This window comes from Sphaerodactylus townsendi, linkage group LG12, assembly GCF_021028975.2.
Source record: "Sphaerodactylus townsendi isolate TG3544 linkage group LG12, MPM_Stown_v2.3, whole genome shotgun sequence".
Classification (NCBI taxonomy): Eukaryota; Metazoa; Chordata; class Lepidosauria; order Squamata; family Sphaerodactylidae; genus Sphaerodactylus; species Sphaerodactylus townsendi.
Genome location: NC_059436.1, coordinates 56,153,079 through 56,174,366, shown reverse-complemented (window position 1 = coordinate 56,174,366; position 21,288 = coordinate 56,153,079). Strand labels below are relative to the sequence as shown.

Genomic DNA, 21,288 nt, shown 5'->3' with positions numbered 1-21,288 from the left:
GATGACTACAAAGTGTTTTCTCAAATATCACATCACTAGAAAACCAAGTGATGAAGAAAAGGACTCTTCTTTTTGAGCAAATGAAATATTTTACTTTCTCTTGAGTGTGTTTGTGGGCCAGTCACCATTAGGGAGGAGGGAATACCTCACCCCAAAGTTTTGGAACAACAATTGCAAAATGTTAAGTATCTTTCAGTCACCTTGAGATAGGTGCTTTTGTTATCCTGGGAGCCAAGAAAGGTCTACTGATACAAAAGTGGCAGAAATAGGCCAGGTGCAGCCTATGGGGGGAGGGAGGGGGAGAAAATGTGGAGTCCATCTGTGTGTGTATCATTTGGAAATGCCAGAGCCACTCTGAAGATTTTGAGTTTCCTCAAATGCCAACTACCATGGAAACTTCCCTCACACTGCCAAACAGAACATGACCTTGAAACACCCCCTCCGCATCTTGAGAACCCAACTCTGCTGTTAGTGACAGGTTACCCTGAGTGGGACAGGACCATTCTCTTACCGGTGTAGGGTAGCAGGCAGCTGCACTGATAACCGGCAACATCATCAATGCAAGTTCCTTGATTCAGGCAAGGGTTGGAAGCACATTCATTGATATTGGTTTGGCAGTTGGGACCTGGAGTGGAGAAGACCCACACCGTTAGCCTTTGATCCAACCAGGCCTTCCATCCTACTACCAAGCCCACAGCCTGGGTGAGGCTCTCCACGTTCTCAAGAGAAGACCCAGAAAGAGAACTGTTGAACTGGATGACACCTGAGATCTTCTCTATGCAAAACATCAAGCATAGTCACTAAGTTCTTGCCACTCCTTTAATGATACATAGCACTGGAACAATCAAAATGCTTTACCCACCTATCACAAAAATCCTCCTGCCGCCCCGGAGTACTGCAGATGTGCACAGGGCCCATCTAGTGAGGGCCTCGCGGTAGAGCCAGGATTTGAACCAAAAACCTTCCAAGCTATAGCACTCCCTCAGGCGCTATACACCAACATTACTCAGTTCACTGGAAGAAACAGGAGAAAGCTCCGCCTCCAAGTGCTGTTCTTTCTTTATTTGAATCTTTATTTCACCTCATTCCAAGTGCCCAGTGTAAACAGCAAACCTTGTATTGCTTTTATGTGACTGGACTCTTGTAGAAAAAAAACGTTTCTTCCACTGGTCAAATTAGCCTGGGAGTATCTTTGGGCACAGATTCACCACCTACTGAAGACCTCCAAGAATTCAAGCCCCCGTTGGAAGCATTTCAAGCCCTTTGGATATCCGGGGAACCAAGAAAGGTCTCCTGGTACAAAAGGGGCAGAAATAGGCCAGATACAGTCTACAGGAGGACATCAGGGGACATGATGCCACATGTTCTATTCCAAACATTTTTGCCCCACGTTTGGCAATTAAAGGCAGTTGAGGTCCACTTGTGTGTCAGTCACACTTACTGGTGAGCAACTGCTGCCTTCTCAGGACTAAGCACAAGAGAGACACCGCCCGCCTGCCTCCAGTTCCGCCACAGGTCCTTCGAGACCTAGAGCACTTACCACTGAATCCTTCTCGACAGGTGCAGATGTAGCCACTGGTCATATCTTTGCAGGTGCCACCATTCATGCAAGGGTTGGATTCACACTCATTGTTGTTGATGTCACAGTTTGTACCACTCCAGCCAGGATCACAGTCACACTTGTAGCTTTGTTATGAAATTGAAGATGACAACACATGAACTTGAACACATGCACTCAATGTGCCTTCAAAGGATGACTCCCAGCTCGCTCCCCCAGGATCTCTAGCTCCCAAGCTTGCCACTATTCCTGGCTGGCCCATTTCTTTAGCGCCTGTACATGCCAGGCCCAAGATGATGGAGGGTTCTGGCCTGGGACCTGAGGAATCCCTCCTGGGTGCCCCCACCCAGTCAGCCTAGCCCAGAAGCAACAGGTCAGTTGTAGAACAGGGATGAGGCCTAATGCATTGAAACATACCCGTTTAGCCCATCATTACACTTCCCGTGGATACAGGGGTTGCTGTTGCACTCATTCACTTCTGACAGGCACGTGGCATCATGGAAGCCTTCCCGGCAGAGACAAATGAACCCGTTGATGCTGTCCTTGCATGTGCCACCGTTGTGGCAAGGGTTGCTGGCACATTCGTCGATGTTGACGTTGCACATTATCCCTGAGACGGAGGGCAGCATCAGCGGTCAGGGGCCACCAATTCAGCATGCAGGGTCTCGCTGGACATTCCCCCTCCCTGTCCATCTCCATTCTCACCTGTGTATCCTGGTTCGCAGGTGCACTCATAACCGTTGATCTTGTCTAGACATCTGCCATAGTCGCAAGGGTTGCTGGCACAGTCGTCCAGGTTGATTTCACAATTGGGCCCTGGAAAGGAAAGTGCTCATCAGAACTGGCCAAGGGTAAAGATGGTCACACTGTTAGACAGCTGCCTTTACCTTTCTGACCCCCCCCCCCAAAACAACAACAACAACAACAACAACAACAACAACACCACAGTGAAGGTACAATGGAAATAAACTTCTGGAATTGAAGAAACAAGAATGAAGGAAACAAACCTCTCCGACCAGCCCAACGATTACAGTGGCATTTTTACTACACATTGTGTTGTAACTGGGGTGGGGTGGGGGTGGGGGGTTGGTGATGGGTAAGAAGTGTGAGCTTCAAGGATCCAGAGCATGTTGGTCAAGGCATAGAACCTGGGTTTCCTGTGGCGAGTGTGATGGTTTGGGCCCTGGCGGATGGAAAGGCAGTTGGAGCACTAGCAGATATGGGGAAAGATCTTGGCAAGGGAGAACCCTATGAGGGCACAACAGAGGATTGTTAGCTTGTGACCATGGGGGTGCCAAGCAGTATTGTATGTTGCAGGCATGGGTAGAGGTGCAAGGACTATGCCAGCACATAGCAAGAGGAAGCATGCCTGGTCTTAACTATCCAGAAATCCTGAGTCAAGATTGGCTGGCCAAAGGGAGACCTAAGAAAGAGCTGGGGAGGTCGGCAGCAGGACCTCAGGCAGCGGGTCTGGGGAATCCCACTGGCTTTGCGAAGGCACAGTGGAAGGATTGGACTTAATGTGGGAGCAGAGTGAGGAGGCAGGGACTTGAGGAGCAGGGCTGCTTCACAATCTCCTACAACTTCGGAACTGGTTGCCATTGCCAAGTGGGCAAGAGAGCATTTACAAGGGTCCCATGTTGTCTGAACAATGTCATGCATGCCCAGAATTAGGGGCAGGGCTACTGGACATGTATCTGGAGCATCCTATTCATTATAGGATCAGCAAATTTAGGATCAGCAGAGTGATAATCCAGGTTCAATCCCTTTGTCAATCTTATAATTTGTTCTGAATACAATTTCAAATCCTCCGTAGGAAAAAATGTTGCCACATCCCCTAATGTATCTTTTAAGGGTGGAAGTGAAGTGACCTCACATTCTCTCCCTGTGAGAACGTATCTTCCGACTCTGACAGATTATCAACATTATGTTGGGATGGTGCTGTTTGGGTTGCTGGCCACTGATATGGCATTTTCTTGAAGTCTGTAGTTGTGATTGCGGGACATACAGTTCAACCATCCTAGGATACTCCGCCGAACCCAACTGCATGGAAAGCACTTGTGGGGGTTGGACCAAGGACACCTGCAGAAGGTAGCTTGTAAAAATACACCTGAAGACTTTTCTTGTGACCCAACTGATGTGTGGACAGAGTTGGAGACACGGGAGCCTCACAAACTTTGTTGCTCGAAGAGTAAGATGGTCTTCAGCGCCTCCCTATGACTGAAGGTGTTCTAGGGTGAGAAGGGTGCCCAGTTAGTGAACGCTGCCCTAAAGGAGGAAAGCTCTGGCTTTGAGGTAGAAGGTGTATGAGATGAACCTCCGTGTGGGGATCCTTCTCAATGCTGAGGTGATGAACTAGGCAAAACTTTTACAGTGTCAAGACGGTAACGTGTGGGGGTGACAGCCATTTCAAAGGCAACAGAGTCCGTTGGAGATAGCTGTCCTCGAGGGAGGTTGTTTTCAGTGTCAAAATGAAGGCGATTCCTGGCATTGAAGCAATGGGATTTGTCGGTGCTGAGCAGAAGGAGTCTTTCAACATTGAGACATCGACTTCTTCAGCAGTGGGGATGAGGGGTGACATTACTGAGACAGGGCTGAAGGCAGATGTTCCACCTTTTTCTTTGACTTTTTAGAAGGGGGCTCAGAGCCAGCAAAGCCCTTTTCGCTGAGGGGGCAGCGGGAACCAAGACGATGGAGCTCTGTCTCCCTGTTTGTTGGCTGGCTTTTGTGTTTCTGGTAGCCTTCAAGGCATTTTCCCACAGAGTCACAGCCCTCTCATTTGGGGCTTTTAGAGGCAGTGATTTACAGGCGCTACACGCTCCCATGCTATGTGCCTCCCCAAAGCAAAGCAGACATGAATCTTGAACGTCACTCTGTGCCATCTTTGTGCCACGGTCAACACATTTTTAAAATAAAGCCATGTTTACTAGACACATGCCAAAAAACTCCAGCGCCTGAATAAAAAAGCAGGAAAACTGGGAAGACTTTTCTGTACTCACAATGGCAAAAAGAGAACTGTGGGATGAGAGCTCTCCCTGCCTCTGTCATGTGTTCCTTTGGGCAGGAAACACCAGCAGGAGACACAGGGGAGAAGGGAAACGCTCCTTGCTCAATGAATCTTCTGGAAAGCTTTGGAAAATTCTTCTCCGCAGCAGACCTGCACCTCCTCTGTAGTCCCATGTGTGTCTGCACAGAGACCACAATGATGAACCGACATGATACAAAAATAAATACCTCACAAGCTGCAGTGGCAGGGTGAGACAGTGGAGGTATTTGAAGCCTTTAGGACAGCGGTGACAAAAGGAACCATGTTCTGTGAATCCCTGATCCTGCAGAGCCCTTCATGCTAATGACTGATGCTTCTGGAACAGGACTGGAAGTAGTTCCAATGCAAGGAATAAGGAGAGAAAGAGCATTTCATTCTGAACCTTGGCTGAAAACTATCAAAAAGGGAAAGCAGATGGCAGCTGTACTGTGACTGAGAAGGAGGCCCTAGCAGTCAAGTGGGACTACTCAGACCTCAGAGAATTATTTATGGAGAGTCACATTTATGCTAGTAATGGATTATGCTCCCTTGCTATGGTTGCAGCACACAAATTCACTACAGTTGACTCACTGGTACTTGGTTCTGCAGCCCTGCGCCACTGGGATACAGGACAGTGTAGGAGGAGCTCATATTCATGTGGACTTCTTCTCTTGGTTGGTTGAAAAAATTGAACTGCTGCCAGCTCTCCTGGGGATGTCTCTGGCAGGTGGGTCAGTGTTGGGAGAAAGGCAAGCGAAGATGGGTTGGGGACCCAGGAGGTTTTGGCCCAAACACATAAGGAACCCCCAGGGAAGGCAAGGAGAGGGGGAAGTATTGGGCAGAAACTGGTCGATAGGTCAGCTGTGGCTTCAGCTGCCTTTGGGCCTGCAGAAGCCACAGTGGGTTCGAGGTCAAAAGGGAATGAGGTTCCAAGAGGGGGGCAATTACTGGGGAGAGCTTTGGAGGCCGTGACTAGGCGTGCCCAGGGTGGCTGCCTGAAGGACTGGAGGCCTTGTAATAAATGCTACTGAGTTGCTGAGTTGCCAATAAAGTTGTTGGAAACCAGTTCAACTGAATCTGAATCTCACTGTGGGTACATGCGAGGTTCACCCACCCATCCCACATGACAGTGGTGGAGATGCTGGTGACTTGGACAGAATACAGGGGGGTTGCAACAGCAGGGACCCCTCCCTCAACCGCAGGGGAAACGGTGCCGGCGCAGTTCTTTCAGAGTGGGGAGTGCAGCAGAATGGACTTGCAGGGTGGTTCCCAGTGGCCCCGCAGCAATGGTGAGATCGGTGAAGTGAGTGGCTTTCAACTAGGCCTGGTTCTCAATTGTGTGGCCCATGGAAGGATGACCCCTTCCCTGCTTGCCACAGCTGGCAACCCTGCGGGTGACCTGGGGTCCACCCTGCACTGCGTGACAGTAGCACAGGACAAACTTCAGGGTCTTGAAAATCTCAGCCTTTCTTCAAAAGCACGTTTCTAGCACGGATCGTTCTAAAGATATGATTAGGTGGAATCTCAAAAGCTAGAGTAGTTCTGGAGTGAGATTCCCAGTGGACTGGGGAAGAGGAAACATAGTTCATGGATCCTCCTCAAGTACCAGAGAACTAAAATTGCTTGCATTTTTTACTTCTTGCAGCCCTGCCCATGAGAAAGGGCACATTCTACATCCTTTCCCCAGATGCTTCCTGGGCATGGTTTTAGACCCAACTCTTACATTGTGAGGAAGCTGTCACACTACTATCTCACAGATCTCACCTGTGGTCCCTTTGAGGCACAAACAATGGTAAGCGTTGTTTCTGTCCTGGCAAGTCCCTCCGTTCTTACAAGGCTGGCTCTGGCACTCATTCACGTTGATATCACAGCGGTGGCCAGTATAACCAGGCTGGCAGAGGCACGTGAAGGTGGCAATGCCATCGTGGCAGGCCCCGTAGTGGCAGGGGTCTGGGTCACATTCGTCGATGTCTGTTTCACAGTGGAGACCAGCGAAACCTGGGGCAGAATGGACAGCAGACATCAGGAGGACAGGGAAGCCACACAGAACACAACTTGCCACCTGGCCCACCAGAAGCACTGGGAGGCTCACAAGGAGTGCCAGATAGAGAGGCATCCCTGGCTGATTGCACCCAGCAACCACCTGTAAAAAGCATGGTCTCGCACCCACATTTGCAGGGAAGTCAAAGAAAGGCCTCTGGGGAAGCAAAGGTGGCCTCATCCACTCTGAAGGCCAGGGAATGAAATATTGTGGAAGGGCAACTGCTGGCCAGGGACATCTACTGAAGGCCGCGGAATCTGTTACGTTGAATTGTTTGCTCCCAGCAGAGCCCAAGAGAACTGGGGTGGGAGATAAGTTGTGCAGGCCAACAGATCGGTATGAAAGGCTTCTCCCTTTAGCCCCTTCAACACTCAGTGAAACACACAATTAGCCAGCTAGGATGTTGTTTTATAGCCATGTGCTAATCTGTTTAGAGAAAGAAAACTAAGTGGGTATTATTTTGGAGACTTGATTTGTGGGCAAATGGCATAGTCCTAAAAGAACTAGATGGTAGAGCCACTTACCTGCTGACTCTGCAAAAAAACCCCACAACCCTTCAGTGGGGGAGGGCTTCCCCCCACCCCCCAATGATAATGGCCAATGCATCTGAAAGACAGTCATTCTGCAAGGCTCCACTGAAGGGCTCCCTACCCTTTTTTGAGTCTATGGACACTTGTGGAAATTTCACATAGGGTGGTGAGGGTCACTCCAAAATGGCTGCCGCAGGAGACAGACCACCCTCCTCACACCTCCTGGGAAGCTTGAAGGGGCACTGGAAGCACCCACTGCCCCAGGAAAGCCCTGGTGTTCGCCAGACCTTTCAATCCACCAGTGGGAAGCCTTTCACTGAAACGAGGGCAGCCAAGAACAAGCTCTGCCTCACAGCTTCTGAAAAGCTTGGAGGTCACCAAGGAGGGTCCTGACAGGCACCATGGTGCCCAAGAGCACCCCACTGGAGAACCCTAGAGAACCCTGCTCTACTAAGCGTCCACGGAAGGCAGCTGTGGAAAGGCCCCAAGGAAGCACCAACAGGGAGGCTGAACTTGGGACCCAAACCCGACTCATTCAGACTTTTCCTGGCTGCTGACAACCCCCTCCCTCTCAGATTAATAGGGTCAAGAAACTGAGATGGTGCTGGCTGGAAAAGAAAGGGAAAGTGTGGCACCGGACGGGGGAGCTGCGAGGGGTGCGGGAGCATGTGAAGACAGAACCATCTCCCAGCTCCAGAGCCTTGGCCTCTAACAAATCCTGTTTGTCTTCCTCCCAGAGGGGCCAGAACCAGCCTCTTGTGTCTGCCTGGCTGCAGGCAGCTCGGATCTGCTGGCCACGGGATCCAACAGGACGGGAGGGGCCGGGACGGAGGGCTGTGTGCACCAAGGGACAATAGCCATGCCCACTGATCTCGCCATCCTCCTCGGCTGAGAAGTGAAGGCCCAGAGGGGGAAGGACAAAAGCAGGCAGGAGAGGAAGACAAAGTGAGGCTTTGACTGCCCCCCTCCCCCCGCATAAAATCTACACAGACGCTTTTCATTGGCGCTCCTGTCTGACCAAGATGCTCATTAGAGACTGTTCAGCTGGAAGATTTCTGGCGGGAGTTACTCCACAAAAGCCCCACTGTTTGCTGCCAGGGACTTTGGTTGCTGTTTTTGTCCGGACGCTCCTTGGGTTTCACTCATCAAGTGCATGCATCTCGGTGCGGGGGTGGGTGGGTGGGTTACATGGACAAACTTTACGCTCTGGCTTTCTGCAGAGGCGAGGGGCCGGAGGGGAGGGGAGCCCAAGGGCCTACCCCCAGGAAAACTGAATTTTTATTTTAGCTACGATGAAAACCTCTGAGTCAGGTGCTGCAGGCAGCAAGAGAGAGGGGGGGGGGGGGAAGCAGGAAACAGTCAGTTATTTTGGCCAGGTCCTGTCTGCCAGGCTATAAGGGCACAGCTCGTGTTCTGCAAAGATAAATGCCAGACAGGGACCACAGTCCACCGGGGTAAAACACACAAGCCCTTTTCCTACCTGCAAAAATAACTCCATGTTATTCTGCAGGTTTGTGGGCACTGGGGAGACCACTGGGCACTGCCCTCCTGGCCCTGGGCACAAGGAGCCAAAGCCAACAGCAATGGCTCAGTGGCAAAGGAGCACAGTGACCAAGGGCACCAGCTTGGTGCAGGCAGGGGACGCTGTTCAGTGGGAGGGCATCAGCTCTGCATGCAGAAAAGCAGCATCTCCTACTGCAAGGCCCAGGCCATCAGGGACACGAGAGACCTCTGACTGAGACCTTGGAGATCCGCAGAGCAGACAAGACTGGCCTTGAGAGACCGGGAAGGCACCAGCCATCCACCACTGGCCTAGCTCAGGGTGGCCCAAGATCCTGACAGGCCAAAAGACACCTGATCTGGCAACCATAAAGACATGAGAAGACCCAAGACAGAACCCCTACCTTCTGCACATTCACAGGCATAGGAGTTGGGGCCGTCCACACACTTGGCTCCGTTCTTGCAGGGCGTGCTGGCACACTCGTCAATGTCATGCTGGCACAGGTGGCCGCTAAAGCCTGTAAGGCAGAAAAAGGAAGGACTTGACCAGAGCCCACAGGTGGAGTCGCCCCCTGATCATCTGTATTGTTGAAGGCTTTCACGGGCAGAATCACTGGGGTGTTGTGGGGTTTCCAGGTTGTATGGCTGTGTTCGGCCATACAGCCCAGAAATCCCACAACACCCCATTTTAAACGCTCCTTCCCTTGAAATGAAACTCAAAGGTGAAACTTCCTGACCTACTTCCTGATAATCAGCAACATCCGCTTCACAGACTACCAATGAGCTTCAGTTTGTTTGGAATGCAGAAACAAAGCTGTCATCTGGGACCAGCTGAATGGCCCAACATTTCGAAGAACTTGAAGACCTGCCCCGGTGCAATAATTCCAAGTTCTGGACCTAACAAGCCTTAAACAGCTGGCTGTCCGAAGGCAACTGCCATGATCATGTGTAGTAGAAACCCCATTTGGGGTGTCCCCACCTTCACAGGTACCAACACTAGGAGTGCTCAAACATGAGATTAAAACTTGGCTTTTCTTGTAATCAAAACCAGACAATTAGTGATAACCCATCTAATTAATTTTACTGGCCTTATGCCAGTTCTTGCTCAATGGCTTCAGTGTGGACTTTTCTTCTTTTATATGACTCTGCTATTGTTATTAGCGCTTTGTAAGGGGCTTTGTAAATCCTACACTTGGAGTAAATGAAAGTACTGATCCATTTATCATGATGGGAAATATGAACCCCATTGTAATATTAATCTTTGGGTCACACAGACACAAGACAAACCACCTGCAGAGCAGAAGCAGCTGGGGGTGGGATGTCTCCAGGGGGGGGTGGAGGAGGCCTCCCAACCCTCCACCACCAGTCACAGGCACATGCCCTTCAGGCCACCTTCTGGCAGGTTCCCCTGCCTTTCCTGCACCCTAAGTGACTTGTCAGTCTCAACGATTTTGCCACATTGGAGGTCACCTTTTCCTTCGGAGACAGGCTGGAGCAGGGCAGGCCCTGAGCTTCCAATACCCCTCAGAATAAGACACATCCACTGGTGCACACAGCCAGCTGGGGTGGGGGGTGTTTGGGTTGGGGCAACAGAGTCACAGGTAGTCTGTTGTGTAGAGTGTAGTCTGGGCAGAGGCAAGAAAGTGATATTCTCCATGAACAACCCTTGTTGCCTGAACAGTGAGGCTGAGCCTTTCCCCTAGAACAGGGGTAGGGAACCTGCGGCTCTCCAGATGTTCAGGAACTACAATTCCCATCAGCCTCTGTCAGCATGGCCAATTGGCCATGCTGGTAGGGGCTGATGGGAATTGTAGTTCCTGAACATCTGGAGAGCCGCAGGTTCCCTACCCCTGCCCTAGAAGAAAGGTCCTCTCTCTGCCTCATAACCTTCTCCCAGCCTCCAGTGCCCATCATGGGATTCTGTTTGCCTGTCCAAGACCTTCTTCCCTTTTCCAATCACCCTAAGGGAGGGAGAAGTGCCCTCTCACCCTGTGACTCCCGTGCACCTCAATGCTTGGAATCCTCTACCCCCATTTGTGGAGTTCGAACCCAATCCGCAGACAAGGAAGCTAGTATGGGTGGGCAGGAGAACTGAGCCATCACTGCTGAACAGAGCACCCCTAGAGAAATCCTAAAAGCTGGAGCTCATGGCTCTTTGGAAGGACCTTTGCCACCCCACACCTTGCTGGAATGTTGAATTTAAATGGACAAAGAGGTAGGCAGCCAAACAAAATGCTCGAAAGTTGTCCTCTTGAAACAGGAAGAACAAAACAATGGAAGGGAGTGGGGGAGGGACAACACTCTAAGAGTGAAAATTATAAATTCCCACAACATAGGAAAGAATTGTTCTTCCTCTTATGGCTTCTGGTCAGGGAGGCACGAGCCTTGCTGGATTAATTCTTCACCTAACTTACTGATGATGGAGAGAAATCCCAACCCAGAATGTGGGAGAAACATTACGGGCAAAATCTACCAGACCCCAGACACACCGTTTGGAAACCCTACAACTCTCTACAGCTGATTCTGTCGCCATGAAATCCTTCAAACAGTAGGTATCATCTGTGCTCTGATTTTGGGCAGGGTCTCGGGAGTAAGTGGGAAGTAAGTACCATTTTTGATGTGAGACCTCGAGTAACACCTGCAGGGTTTCTTTGACCTGGCTTATAAACTCCATTCTTCCACAAATGTGTTGAGGAGAAGTAACCCAAATAGAACTGTAGGCAACTGGTGGTGATTTTGCCACACTGATGCTGGAGTGTAGTCCGGCAGGAATGGTGCTGGATTCTACTCAGCATCTTCCCATATGGTCTCTAAACTCAACAGGGAACAGAATTTTCCCTTCCCCCAGAATCAAGTTTTTCCAGGCCAGCTTTCCTTCGCCATGGAAACTGCTGCCCAACCAGTCCAGTTTTGAGAAACTGATTTGCATTTTTGGGGGAGTCAAACCCCTCTGAATGGATGAGTGAGCCCTTGCGCATTGTCTGGCCTCACCACCATGCGCTCTGATATCTCATTTAAATCCACCCCGTCTCCCTCTAAGCCTCCCCCCAAACAGGGGGTCCTTTCAAGTGCAAAGTTTTCTGCTGCTGTTATTTAAATTGCTCCTCACCCCCCCCCCCCTCACTCCCAGGCAAGAGAGATGATTTTGGCCCCCGGGAAGCAGCTGGGTATGGGAGAGGGAGAGAGGTCGCATTACTCGTGATATCCCCCCAAATCAGAAAATGTCCCTTTTATCAGAAAAGGGGACAACTCCCCGCGTGCACGCACCTCCATCCTCACAGAGAAGAGCGGAGGAGCTGATTCTTCAGCCGCTCTGATACCAGAAAAAATGACGGAGGCCATATTTTGCCAGGGACCACCCTTGCTGGCCTGGTGCCAGTTCTCAGAATTGGACCACTCCATACATCATGTGGCAGCAAACCCACCATTTTGACCAAGCGCACGTTCAGTGGGGAGCGCCATTCCCTTGACTCACGGGCAGGAATTCGTAATAATACATATTTTACCTCCATAAATCCGCAAGCAATACATTATGTGTAATAAGTATATAATTTCTTTAAGGGAATTTGGTGACGTTTTTGAACTCAAAACTATGAGAGATTAAGGAGTATGGAAGGGTCTTTGGCCCAATCATAAGGGCCCTCCTGTAATATGCCCATTCCTCCGAAGTTGTGGGACAGGGAAATGTCCTGTACGCCAGTACCTCAGAGAAACCAATTCTAATCGGCATCCCTCTTCTCCTTCACACCCCTCCTCATGAGTTCCCTCCTCCACCAACTTGCTCCTGATGCTCCAAAAGCCTCATTTCCCCCACTCCTCACCACGAGAACAGGACAAGCACCCTGTGGGATAAGCCTGTGGGGTCTCCAACAAAGGACCACCCTGATGCCTGCCAGCAGCCCTGAGAAGAGCAGGACAGGGAGACAACAACATTTGACATTCACAAACAGCAAACCCCTAAACAGGGAAGTTCTAATTCGTGGACGCATTGCTGCTTGAATGCCCATTAAGCTTGCCATTCTACAACATTTCTGCAAAGCCGTATCCCTACCGTAGTTGAATAATTTCAAGGTTCCCCGTGCATCTCCCCAACACATTCCTCTAAAGCGCTGTGAAAGGGAGGCATCAAAAGGTGCACCTGTTTCTGCTGCGCACCAGCTGTGGGCTTAAATCTGCCAGGCCAGCATTGCCTCCGCCAGGATTTAACTCCTGCCTCTGTTTTACCCATTACAAAGGCTCCTTAGCGCCACAGGCGGAGGCTATCGACACCGATCATTGTGATTCCTTCCAATTTAGGGGTAACTCTAAACCCAAAATCGTTGATCTTTGTCCAACGCAGATCCCAACCAGCGGAGGACAGGCCGCTGCTGGCACATCTGCCTATGTTGATCCTACAGTATCAATCACTCCTTACATCCCAGGGTAAAAAAAGAAAAAGGAAATCAAGGCCTCTCTCTCAGGAAGAAATGCACATGCGCACATGCCTGGCTGCCAGGTCCTGCCCCCGGGACCTCGTGGCCAATGGGAGGTTTCCTCTGCCTCCTGCATGCACCTAGCTATTCCTGCCCGGTTAGTCACATTTCCCACAATTCAGCATCTTCAAACCTGCACCCATGTTTGCACCACCTTCTTCCCAGGAACACTTCAGAACAGAGCACTATCTGAGCACTGCACCCAGCCCAAGTCCGTTTTTGCTCACACACAAAACACCCCCCTCCCCCCAAGCAGGCAGTACAAATAGGCGTGCCGCACACGTAGGCTGCCTTCACTGTCACAAATTTCATGAGCTCTGGAGACCTCAACAGCTGCCCCCGCCTATAACAACAGTATCCTCTGGTGTTCTTGAAGGATAATCGGATTTTGGCTAAGCAATTTCGGTCCACCCAACATACTGAAGGTGCCGGTAGCCAGAAACCAAGTTGAGCGACAGCTGCAGGGCAGCATCCAGTCCTCAGAGGGACTGTTCCACACAGATGCTTTACTGTGCCTTGGTGGCCTTCCTGCAGGGCTGCCTTTGAAAGCATCCGCCTGATGCTGTTCTGCTCTTCTGACGCACCTGGCTCAGCACAGTCTTTTTGGAAAGACGCACCTTTGGACAGGAAGGACAGGATCCATTCTCCTAATCTCAGCCACTCACCACACAGAGGGCTTTAAAAAATCAGGAACTGATGGTTTGCTACAGTATTATTGCTGTGATCTGCTATTTCATAGAATCATAGAGTTGGAAGAGACTGCAAGGGCCATCAAGTCCAACCCCCTGCCATGCAGCCATGCAGGAACACACCATCAAACCACTCCTGAGTTTTCTCAGCTTCCTTTTTTTAAAAGTAAGGTTCCAGCACTTCTCACTACAGAATTATAAGGGGAAAGATCTTACACATCTGCAAAAAAAAAAAGTGTTGTTCCACTTTTTTAACAACATGAAATCTAGCTAACTGTGACAAAAAACTGGTATAGTGTAATAACAAGCCAAAGGCGGATCTAAGCCGCTACCTACCTTAAAAAATCCCTTCCAATTGAATGTGGTAGCTGCTGGTCGTGGGGACTTGAGAAAGAAAAGTGTAGGAAAAACTACTATGTGGATGTTCTGGGGTGACTGTGGATGCTTCTGCATTCACAGCAGCAACAAGAGCTGCACAGAGAATTGTCTCCATGCGGTAGCTGTCAAGGTTCTTCCTTTGTCCTCTTGAAATTGAGAAGTCAAGAAGTAGAGGACGGCAGCAGAAATGAGCACAAGGTCGCCGCAAGCCTCAGGTTTAAGGGAAAAACAGCGTCCCTTTGGCTTACCTGGCATGCAAATACAGTGGAACACTCCAATCTGGTCCAAACCAGCGGGTACTGCTCTGGCACGGGTTTGAAGATAACTTCACTGATCGCCAATTCTCGCACCGAGGTCCAGGAGTAGTCCTCTAAGTAAGTAAACTGACACTGGAAGGAGCCCTCCGTGTTGAGGCATTTCCCTGCATGCCTGGCTAAATTGGCCCCTGGAAAAGAGGCGGAGGCGAACCCACAGGGATAAGCTCCTCCCCGCCGGAGACAGGAGGCCAAAACAATGTCTAGCTTCCAGCTGCTCTTTAACCTGGGGGTCGCAACCCCTTTGGGGGTCGAGTCACCTTTTTCTCACAGGGGTCGCCAAGAGCACCTTAGACCAGGAAATTCCCATCACCCTCTCAGCTGCAGTAATGGCGGATCGGGCATGGACTTTTTTGCCTCCACCTGAGACCTTCCATAGGTCTTCAGCTGAGAGGACCCGAGCAGCAACCCACCAAGGGGAACCCCCCCCACCACCACCAATAAGACACGGGAAGACCACTGACAGGCGAGCAGCAGCTAAGGCTAATGCCGCTGCCAGGTGCTGTCGTGCTGAAAACAAAGAAGACCTGCCAAAAGAGGGGTGTTAAGCTCCTCCCGCCGCAGAGCAGAGGCTCCCTGCTCTGGGTATCCGCTGCATCACCATGAAGGAGCTGCATGCAAGGCATGGACCAGCAAGTGGAGTTTCCAACCATTGCAGGAGGAATATCTCCTGGCTCCCTTCCAGGTGGAGTTGATGTCGGATCTGGTGCAAGATCTGCAGCACCCAGGTGTGGGGGGCCTGGAAGGTGGAGTTGGGTTCCAGTGGGGAGGGTGAGGGAACCATCTCTCCCAGAGTCTAGAGCAAACCCCTCGATCCCGGAGGGCAGGAGCAAACCCCAACCCTCGGGGCTGCCAGGGCCAATCTCCCATTTCCTTTCCCTCCACTTCAAACTGCCTGGAAATAGGAGCCCTGGAGCAGGTCTCATGGAGGGGCTTTCCCCAGATGGGAACTCCCAAGTGGACAGTTCCGGAGGAGGGGCCACCGGGGCCAGCCAGCACAACATATAGAACCCAGGCTAAAGGGCTTTTAGGGAAGGTTGAGGGTCCACTGGTCTAGCTATTGCACAAGACTGTCAGAAGCAGAAGGGGGGGGCATGTGTTGCTTTCACCAGTCATTTCCCCACTGAGTGCCACGCAGGCACTGACTGGCCTTCTTCCCTCCGAGGGGAAGAGCCGCTCTGCGTCTGGGGGTGGGGAGTGGACAAATGGCTGGAAGAGAGAGTTTAGTGAGGCCTCCTGAGGTGGATTTCCCTCATTTCCCCACACAGGATTTTCCTTCCATCACAATATCATTTCCCACCCCCCACACTACTGCACTGGTGTTCCCAAGTAAGAAATTGGGTGAAGGGAGAAACACCTGCCTAATGGATAGATCTTAAATTGAATACAGGCACAAGATAGTTTGTTTTAAAAAGTTAACAAGAACTAAAAACACAGAACACAGAAAAACACAGAAATTGGGGTCCACATTAGCACTCAAGCATGAACTGTGGGATGTTAGCTCCCTGGCCTCAACACAGGATCAGCTACTGCAGAGCTTAGGGCCCTGCCTTGAAGACCCACTTTCTCCTAGTGCTGTTTGGATCCTGACACCCCCACCCCAGGGAGCCCCCCCATCCAGACCCTTCCGCTGCCCCCCTGCCAAGTAAACAGGGATGCCCATCCAGAGCTGCAAAGCACAGCTGGACACTTCTGCCACGGACTCTGCCTTGCGGTTGTTTGGGGAACTGCTGCCTGCTCATCTGAAAATGGCCAGCCAGCTGCCAGTTCCTGGTCTCCTCCACCCTCTGTAGGACTCTGTGCTGAATCCCAGCCATGATGCCGCTGGCACTTACTCCCCTCTAGATGGTGGAGTGTGGGCAACTCACCCAGTGAACATTCATCCACATCCTGGTTGCAAGCAGGCCCCATGTAGCCTGACGGGCAGGTGCAGATGGCCCTTCCAGTGACAGGGTTTGTGTCGCAGTTGGACCCTTCGTTACATGGATTGCTGATACAAGCGTCATCAAGGTGGCACAACAAACCTATGAAGAGATGGGCACCGATGCTGAAAAGAACTCCACAAACAGGGGAGTCCGCCCTTCAAATGCAACCAAGGTCCAAGGAAATTTCATGCCACAAGTCCATGAGGACTAAGACCCACCCTTGCCTGAGCATGAGGCCGACCAGAGCCATCCAGGCCAAGGCATGAAGAGCACCGCAATAGTGCCCTGTCACCAAGAATGCACCAAATGAAGGGTAAGGGGCACAAGCCTGCCCAGGTGCCCCCAGGAAGGCTGAAGACCCCTTTCTCCAACAGTGCCAGCTTTATTGCAGTGTCTGACCACTTGCCAATTTGTACAACAAAATACACTTCTGATGCCCCAGCCACTCTCTGAAGAACATGACTCCTCCTCAGATGCTGACCACCCCATCTCCAAGAACTTTGCAAGATAGGAAAAGAAGGGAAACAAGAGATGCTAAAGTGCATCCCCCGATCACTCCAAAGTTCACATTTGCTCTTCACCTACACACCACTGACCAGTTGTGTTGGCCTTCGGCCTGCTGCAAGAGTCATTATGAATTCCAGGAGGCCAAAATCCCCAGTCCTCCCCCAAATGAGGTTTCCTCCTCTTCTTGCTCTGTTATGGCTTTCATCACTTCCCATTCCCATGCATCCCTTCTGGGCATGGTCCTCCCACCTTCTATTGACTGGTACCTGTTCGTCCATGTGGGCATTCACAGTAGAAGGAAGCCACACGATCGTGACAGGTGGCCCCTGAGAAGCAGGCTGCGCTGGCACAGTCATCGATGTTCTCACTGCAATCCTCTCCTGTCCAGCCATTGACACAAACACAATTGTAGTCGCCATGGGTGTTGTGGCAGGTGCCACCATTCTGGCAAGCATTGGGCATCAGTTGGCATTCATCCACATCTTCAGTGCAGTACTGGCCTAGGAGAGAGAGGATAGAATTGCATGGTCACCCAACTACCCTGGAAAGAAGAGCTCTTCCCCAGCACAACCACTGGCCAAAGCATTGTGGCCTCTGATCACGGCCACTCTACTAGATTTACTGGTCTACAGGATTAACACAGATATTTATGAACATGTTGGACTACTCATGCAATTAAGCAAAGCAAATGCAGGATTTGCCATTCCTGACTAGCAAACCTTCATGACACACGTTTGGTAAACACAGGTTTGTTGGGTTCACATTCTATATTTCCAGCTATGTATTTAAGGCATCTGGAGTGTTAACCTCCTACAATGATCATACATCAAGTAGCACTGAGAATCAGTGCTGCCAGACCATAGAGGTCCCAATACCAAATACAGGTTGAGTCTTGAGTCACTGTGGTCACTGATAGGAAAGTCCTTCTTTCCCTTTGAACTACCAGTCATAAAACTGGAGTCTCTATGCCTGAGGAGAAAGGATGACAACTGAGCCAATAAATAGTTACAAAACCTAAAACTGAGCTGGAATTCTCAATTTCACCTTTCTAAATCTGAATTTTAACTTCTAAGTTCTCGGGGGGAAAACAAGTTTGGGCTTTGGTATTGATCTAGCATTACTTCATGAGGGAATTAAAAGTTGGTGACAATCACCTGTCATGCAAGAGATGGACTTTAAAATTCAAAACTTGAAGCATAAGGAGGCTAGATGCATAAGATTATTCCTAAAATGCAAAGGTTATATTACATCAACTGTGGCAACAGAATCTCTCCAATGGAGGGAGTTTTGTGAGTGTGTGTAAGTACAAAGAGCTGTCAAGTCACACCCTCTTGTGGAAAGGCTACCCTCTCACTGCCAGCTTCAAGGTTCTAAAGGGCCCTTTCTGGACTGGAGGAGACAAACACCCTGTGCTCGTCTGCTGCCTCCAGTCTCCTTGGGGGCCTCACGCAAGGACCTGTGGGGGCAGCAGACCCCAGCCAGTTGCTGGGCTCTGGCAAATGCCCAACCTGGTCACCCTCAGGCTCTCCCTTCCAAGTTCCTCACCTGTCCATTCAGGCAAGCACTGACAGTTGTAGGTGTTCACCCCGTCCACGCAGGTGCCTCCATTCTTGCAGCTGTTTCCTGGGCAATCATCAAGATTTTCCTCACAATTTTGGCCAGTAAAACCTGCCAAGTAGTAGAGAAAGCAATTTTTGCACAAATGCCAACGTGACCTGATAGGAAATGCAATGGAACCAACTCCCTGGAAACAGGGAAGCCCACTTAACCAGACAGCTTGCCCCAAGCCTTAACCAGACAGCTTCCCCATGTCCACCCTAACTAATGATAAAAAAACCCAATTTCCTTTCCCAAGTTCAGCACTGGTAGAATCCTAGCCTGTTGAGGGGCCAAACAGCTGCCATGGTGGAGTGCCTTGGAGGAGGCTGCAGAGTCCATGTGTCACATCCTGAAAAGTATTAGATGGTCTCAGGCAAACTCTAGCCTTCCCCCGCCCCATCTTCCTCCAAAACTACAAATGCCCTGCTTTGCAAGACTGATGAAGAGTTACTGAGGTAAAATGTGTTGAAATTTTAACACTTCAAAAGTGCTCTTAACAAAAAAACTCAAGTCTTTCAAGAAGTCTTCAAGCACAGGGCTGTCATGTAGACCTCTGGGATGTCTTTGCTTACAATTTCCTGCCTTGAGGCAGCCTAGAAGGCCCCTTCCTTCTCTTAGAACTGACAGACAGAAAACAAACACCCCTTTCATCCCAGTACTAACTCCCTTTAGTTCTCGCTACAACCAGAGGGAACAATTACCCATCTTCATTGTGGTCTCTTACCTCAAGAATGTTTTTGCTACAAGTCTCGATGGGGTTAGTTCCAGCATCCCATCCACCACACTACCATCAGTAGTCTAAATCTGGCTTGGTCGCACCTAGACCAAGCCTGATAAGCCGACTTTCTAGGTTGCAATCTGACAGCTATCACAGATTCTGACAGACCCAGTGAATCACTAATATTTTTATAACAAGGAAGGATCCTTGCAAAGCTGAATTCTGAAAAGGAGGGACGTTTGGAAATCACATTCTGCGGGTCACAGGGTAAAAAGATACATCCTCCACCTCCCTGTGTCATAATGATGGAGCTGCACTAAACTTGTACAGGGGATACATATAATCACCCCAAAGGTGTTTGTGTTTATTTTACTATTTACTTGACTGGCACTCTGCCTATCTCCCCAGTGGGGACCCGAAGAGGCTCAGTGTCGTGGACCAGGAGGAGGAGGAGGAGCACTGGCAGGATGACCCCCGCTGTGCTGCAGCCTCAGTCAACTGGGCCTCAAGCACAGCCAGAAGCCTCACAGGACGCAGACAGAGCTGGCCCAAGTCAGGAGTTGGAAGCCAGAGTGTTTGCAGAAGTAGCTCCAGCCATTGAGGGCCAGCCTAGCAGTCCACCCAGCTCACCTGAGTCTGTCAGGCAGCTGAGAATTCGTAGCCAGCAGGTACTGCATTCTAAAAGGTGCAGTGGACGCTTGGAAGCCCTAAGGCAACACAGAGAATGCTGTCAGTCAGTTCAGGATCAAAACTGAGCTATAGCCCAGACATATAAGAGGCAGCTCTGGGAGGTGGAAAGTTGCAGGAGCAACCTTGCTGAAAGCCGGCAGCCTTCTGCCACATCTGCTTGCAGGCAGAACTCAGACTTCGACTGGAGTGCCTGACCTGACTTACCTCTGACCCTGGACTGCGTCTTCCCAGACCTGTTCCTCTGGACTCAGCGTAAGGCTGCTTTCTCCCTCTCTTGCATCTGTGCCTGCTACCAGGTGTGACCTGACTCTCTGTGAGCCTGGCAGGCCAGGACACCTGCATAATTTCATCAAACAACCCTGCAAGGTAGGTTAGGCTGAGAGTGTGACTGGCCCAAAATCACCCAGTGAGCTTTCAGGGAAGAGTGGGAATTTGAACTCGAGTCTTCCAGATCCTAGACTAACCACTACACCATGTTGGTTCTGTTAAAAAAACCAACCAACCAACCAACCACTTTGTAATCAAGCAACGCACGGGGGTTGAGCTGGCCAGGTCATCCCACTTCCAAAGCTACCTTCTTCCATAGACTTGCAGCCTCAGCCCTGAATCCACTGGACATCCTTTGGCAAGCCACTGCCTCAGCATGGATATGGCCAAAGAAATACCGTGGGACTTCTCTGCAGGGCTTGGTTTAAACTGAGCCACTCCCTGTGTGAGGCAGCTGTGCAGCACCTGGCCCCAGTGCCAAGTCCAACCAGGGAGAGCTTCTGCCTCAGCCAGCATCAGCTTTACATCCACTCCTTCCAAGGTGTTGTGAAGACAGGGAAAATGCTCTGAACAACAGCTGCATTACTGCTCCTCAAAGTAAGGTCAAATGAACTTCTCAGGGCTCAAATTTGTGTGGTTATTTAAAAGAATGTCTATACTGCCTCTTCCGGGGCTTGCCTGACCTTACTCACAGAGCAAAAACAATACAATAAAACCATAACCTTTCAAGAAATCTTTGGGCCTGCTGCCAGACCTCCCTCATTTCACAGAGGGTGCCTTTCTCTTTCAAATAAGAGAAGCCAGAAGCCAGGATCATTCCCCTAAACAGGGCCACCAGACTACAACACCAACAACACGACCATAAACAGAGTGACACCCTTCTAAGTCCATGGAGTTCAAGGGCCAGAGAAGGACGTAACTCTGCTTAAGGGTGCACTGAGAGAAACCGAGCGAGAACTTCAAGCTGTCAGTGGTCTGTCTCAATGGTCTGTTTTTTATGCTGAGATGAAATTTTAATATTGGATTTTAATTAATATTTTTCATTATTGGTTTTTATTATTTTTATTCTGAAAGC

At 50.4% G+C, this 21,288-nt stretch overlaps 1 protein-coding gene across 1 annotated transcript in view; it reads right to left on the bottom strand.

Annotated features, from left to right (window-relative positions):
• The window catches only part of NOTCH1 (notch receptor 1), a 98,742-nt gene that overhangs the window by 27,141 nt on the left and 50,313 nt on the right, over positions 1-21,288 (bottom strand). The window contains 13 exon segments of the mRNA XM_048512189.1: positions 512-625; positions 1,541-1,686; positions 1,976-2,168; positions 2,264-2,374; positions 6,348-6,581; positions 9,059-9,174; positions 12,949-13,030; positions 14,442-14,487; positions 14,489-14,551; positions 14,553-14,638; positions 16,376-16,531; positions 17,206-17,439; positions 18,485-18,607. Of these exon segments, the coding sequence (XP_048368146.1) occupies positions 512-625; positions 1,541-1,686; positions 1,976-2,168; positions 2,264-2,374; positions 6,348-6,581; positions 9,059-9,174; positions 12,949-13,030; positions 14,442-14,487; positions 14,489-14,551; positions 14,553-14,638; positions 16,376-16,531; positions 17,206-17,439; positions 18,485-18,607 (1,704 nt within the window).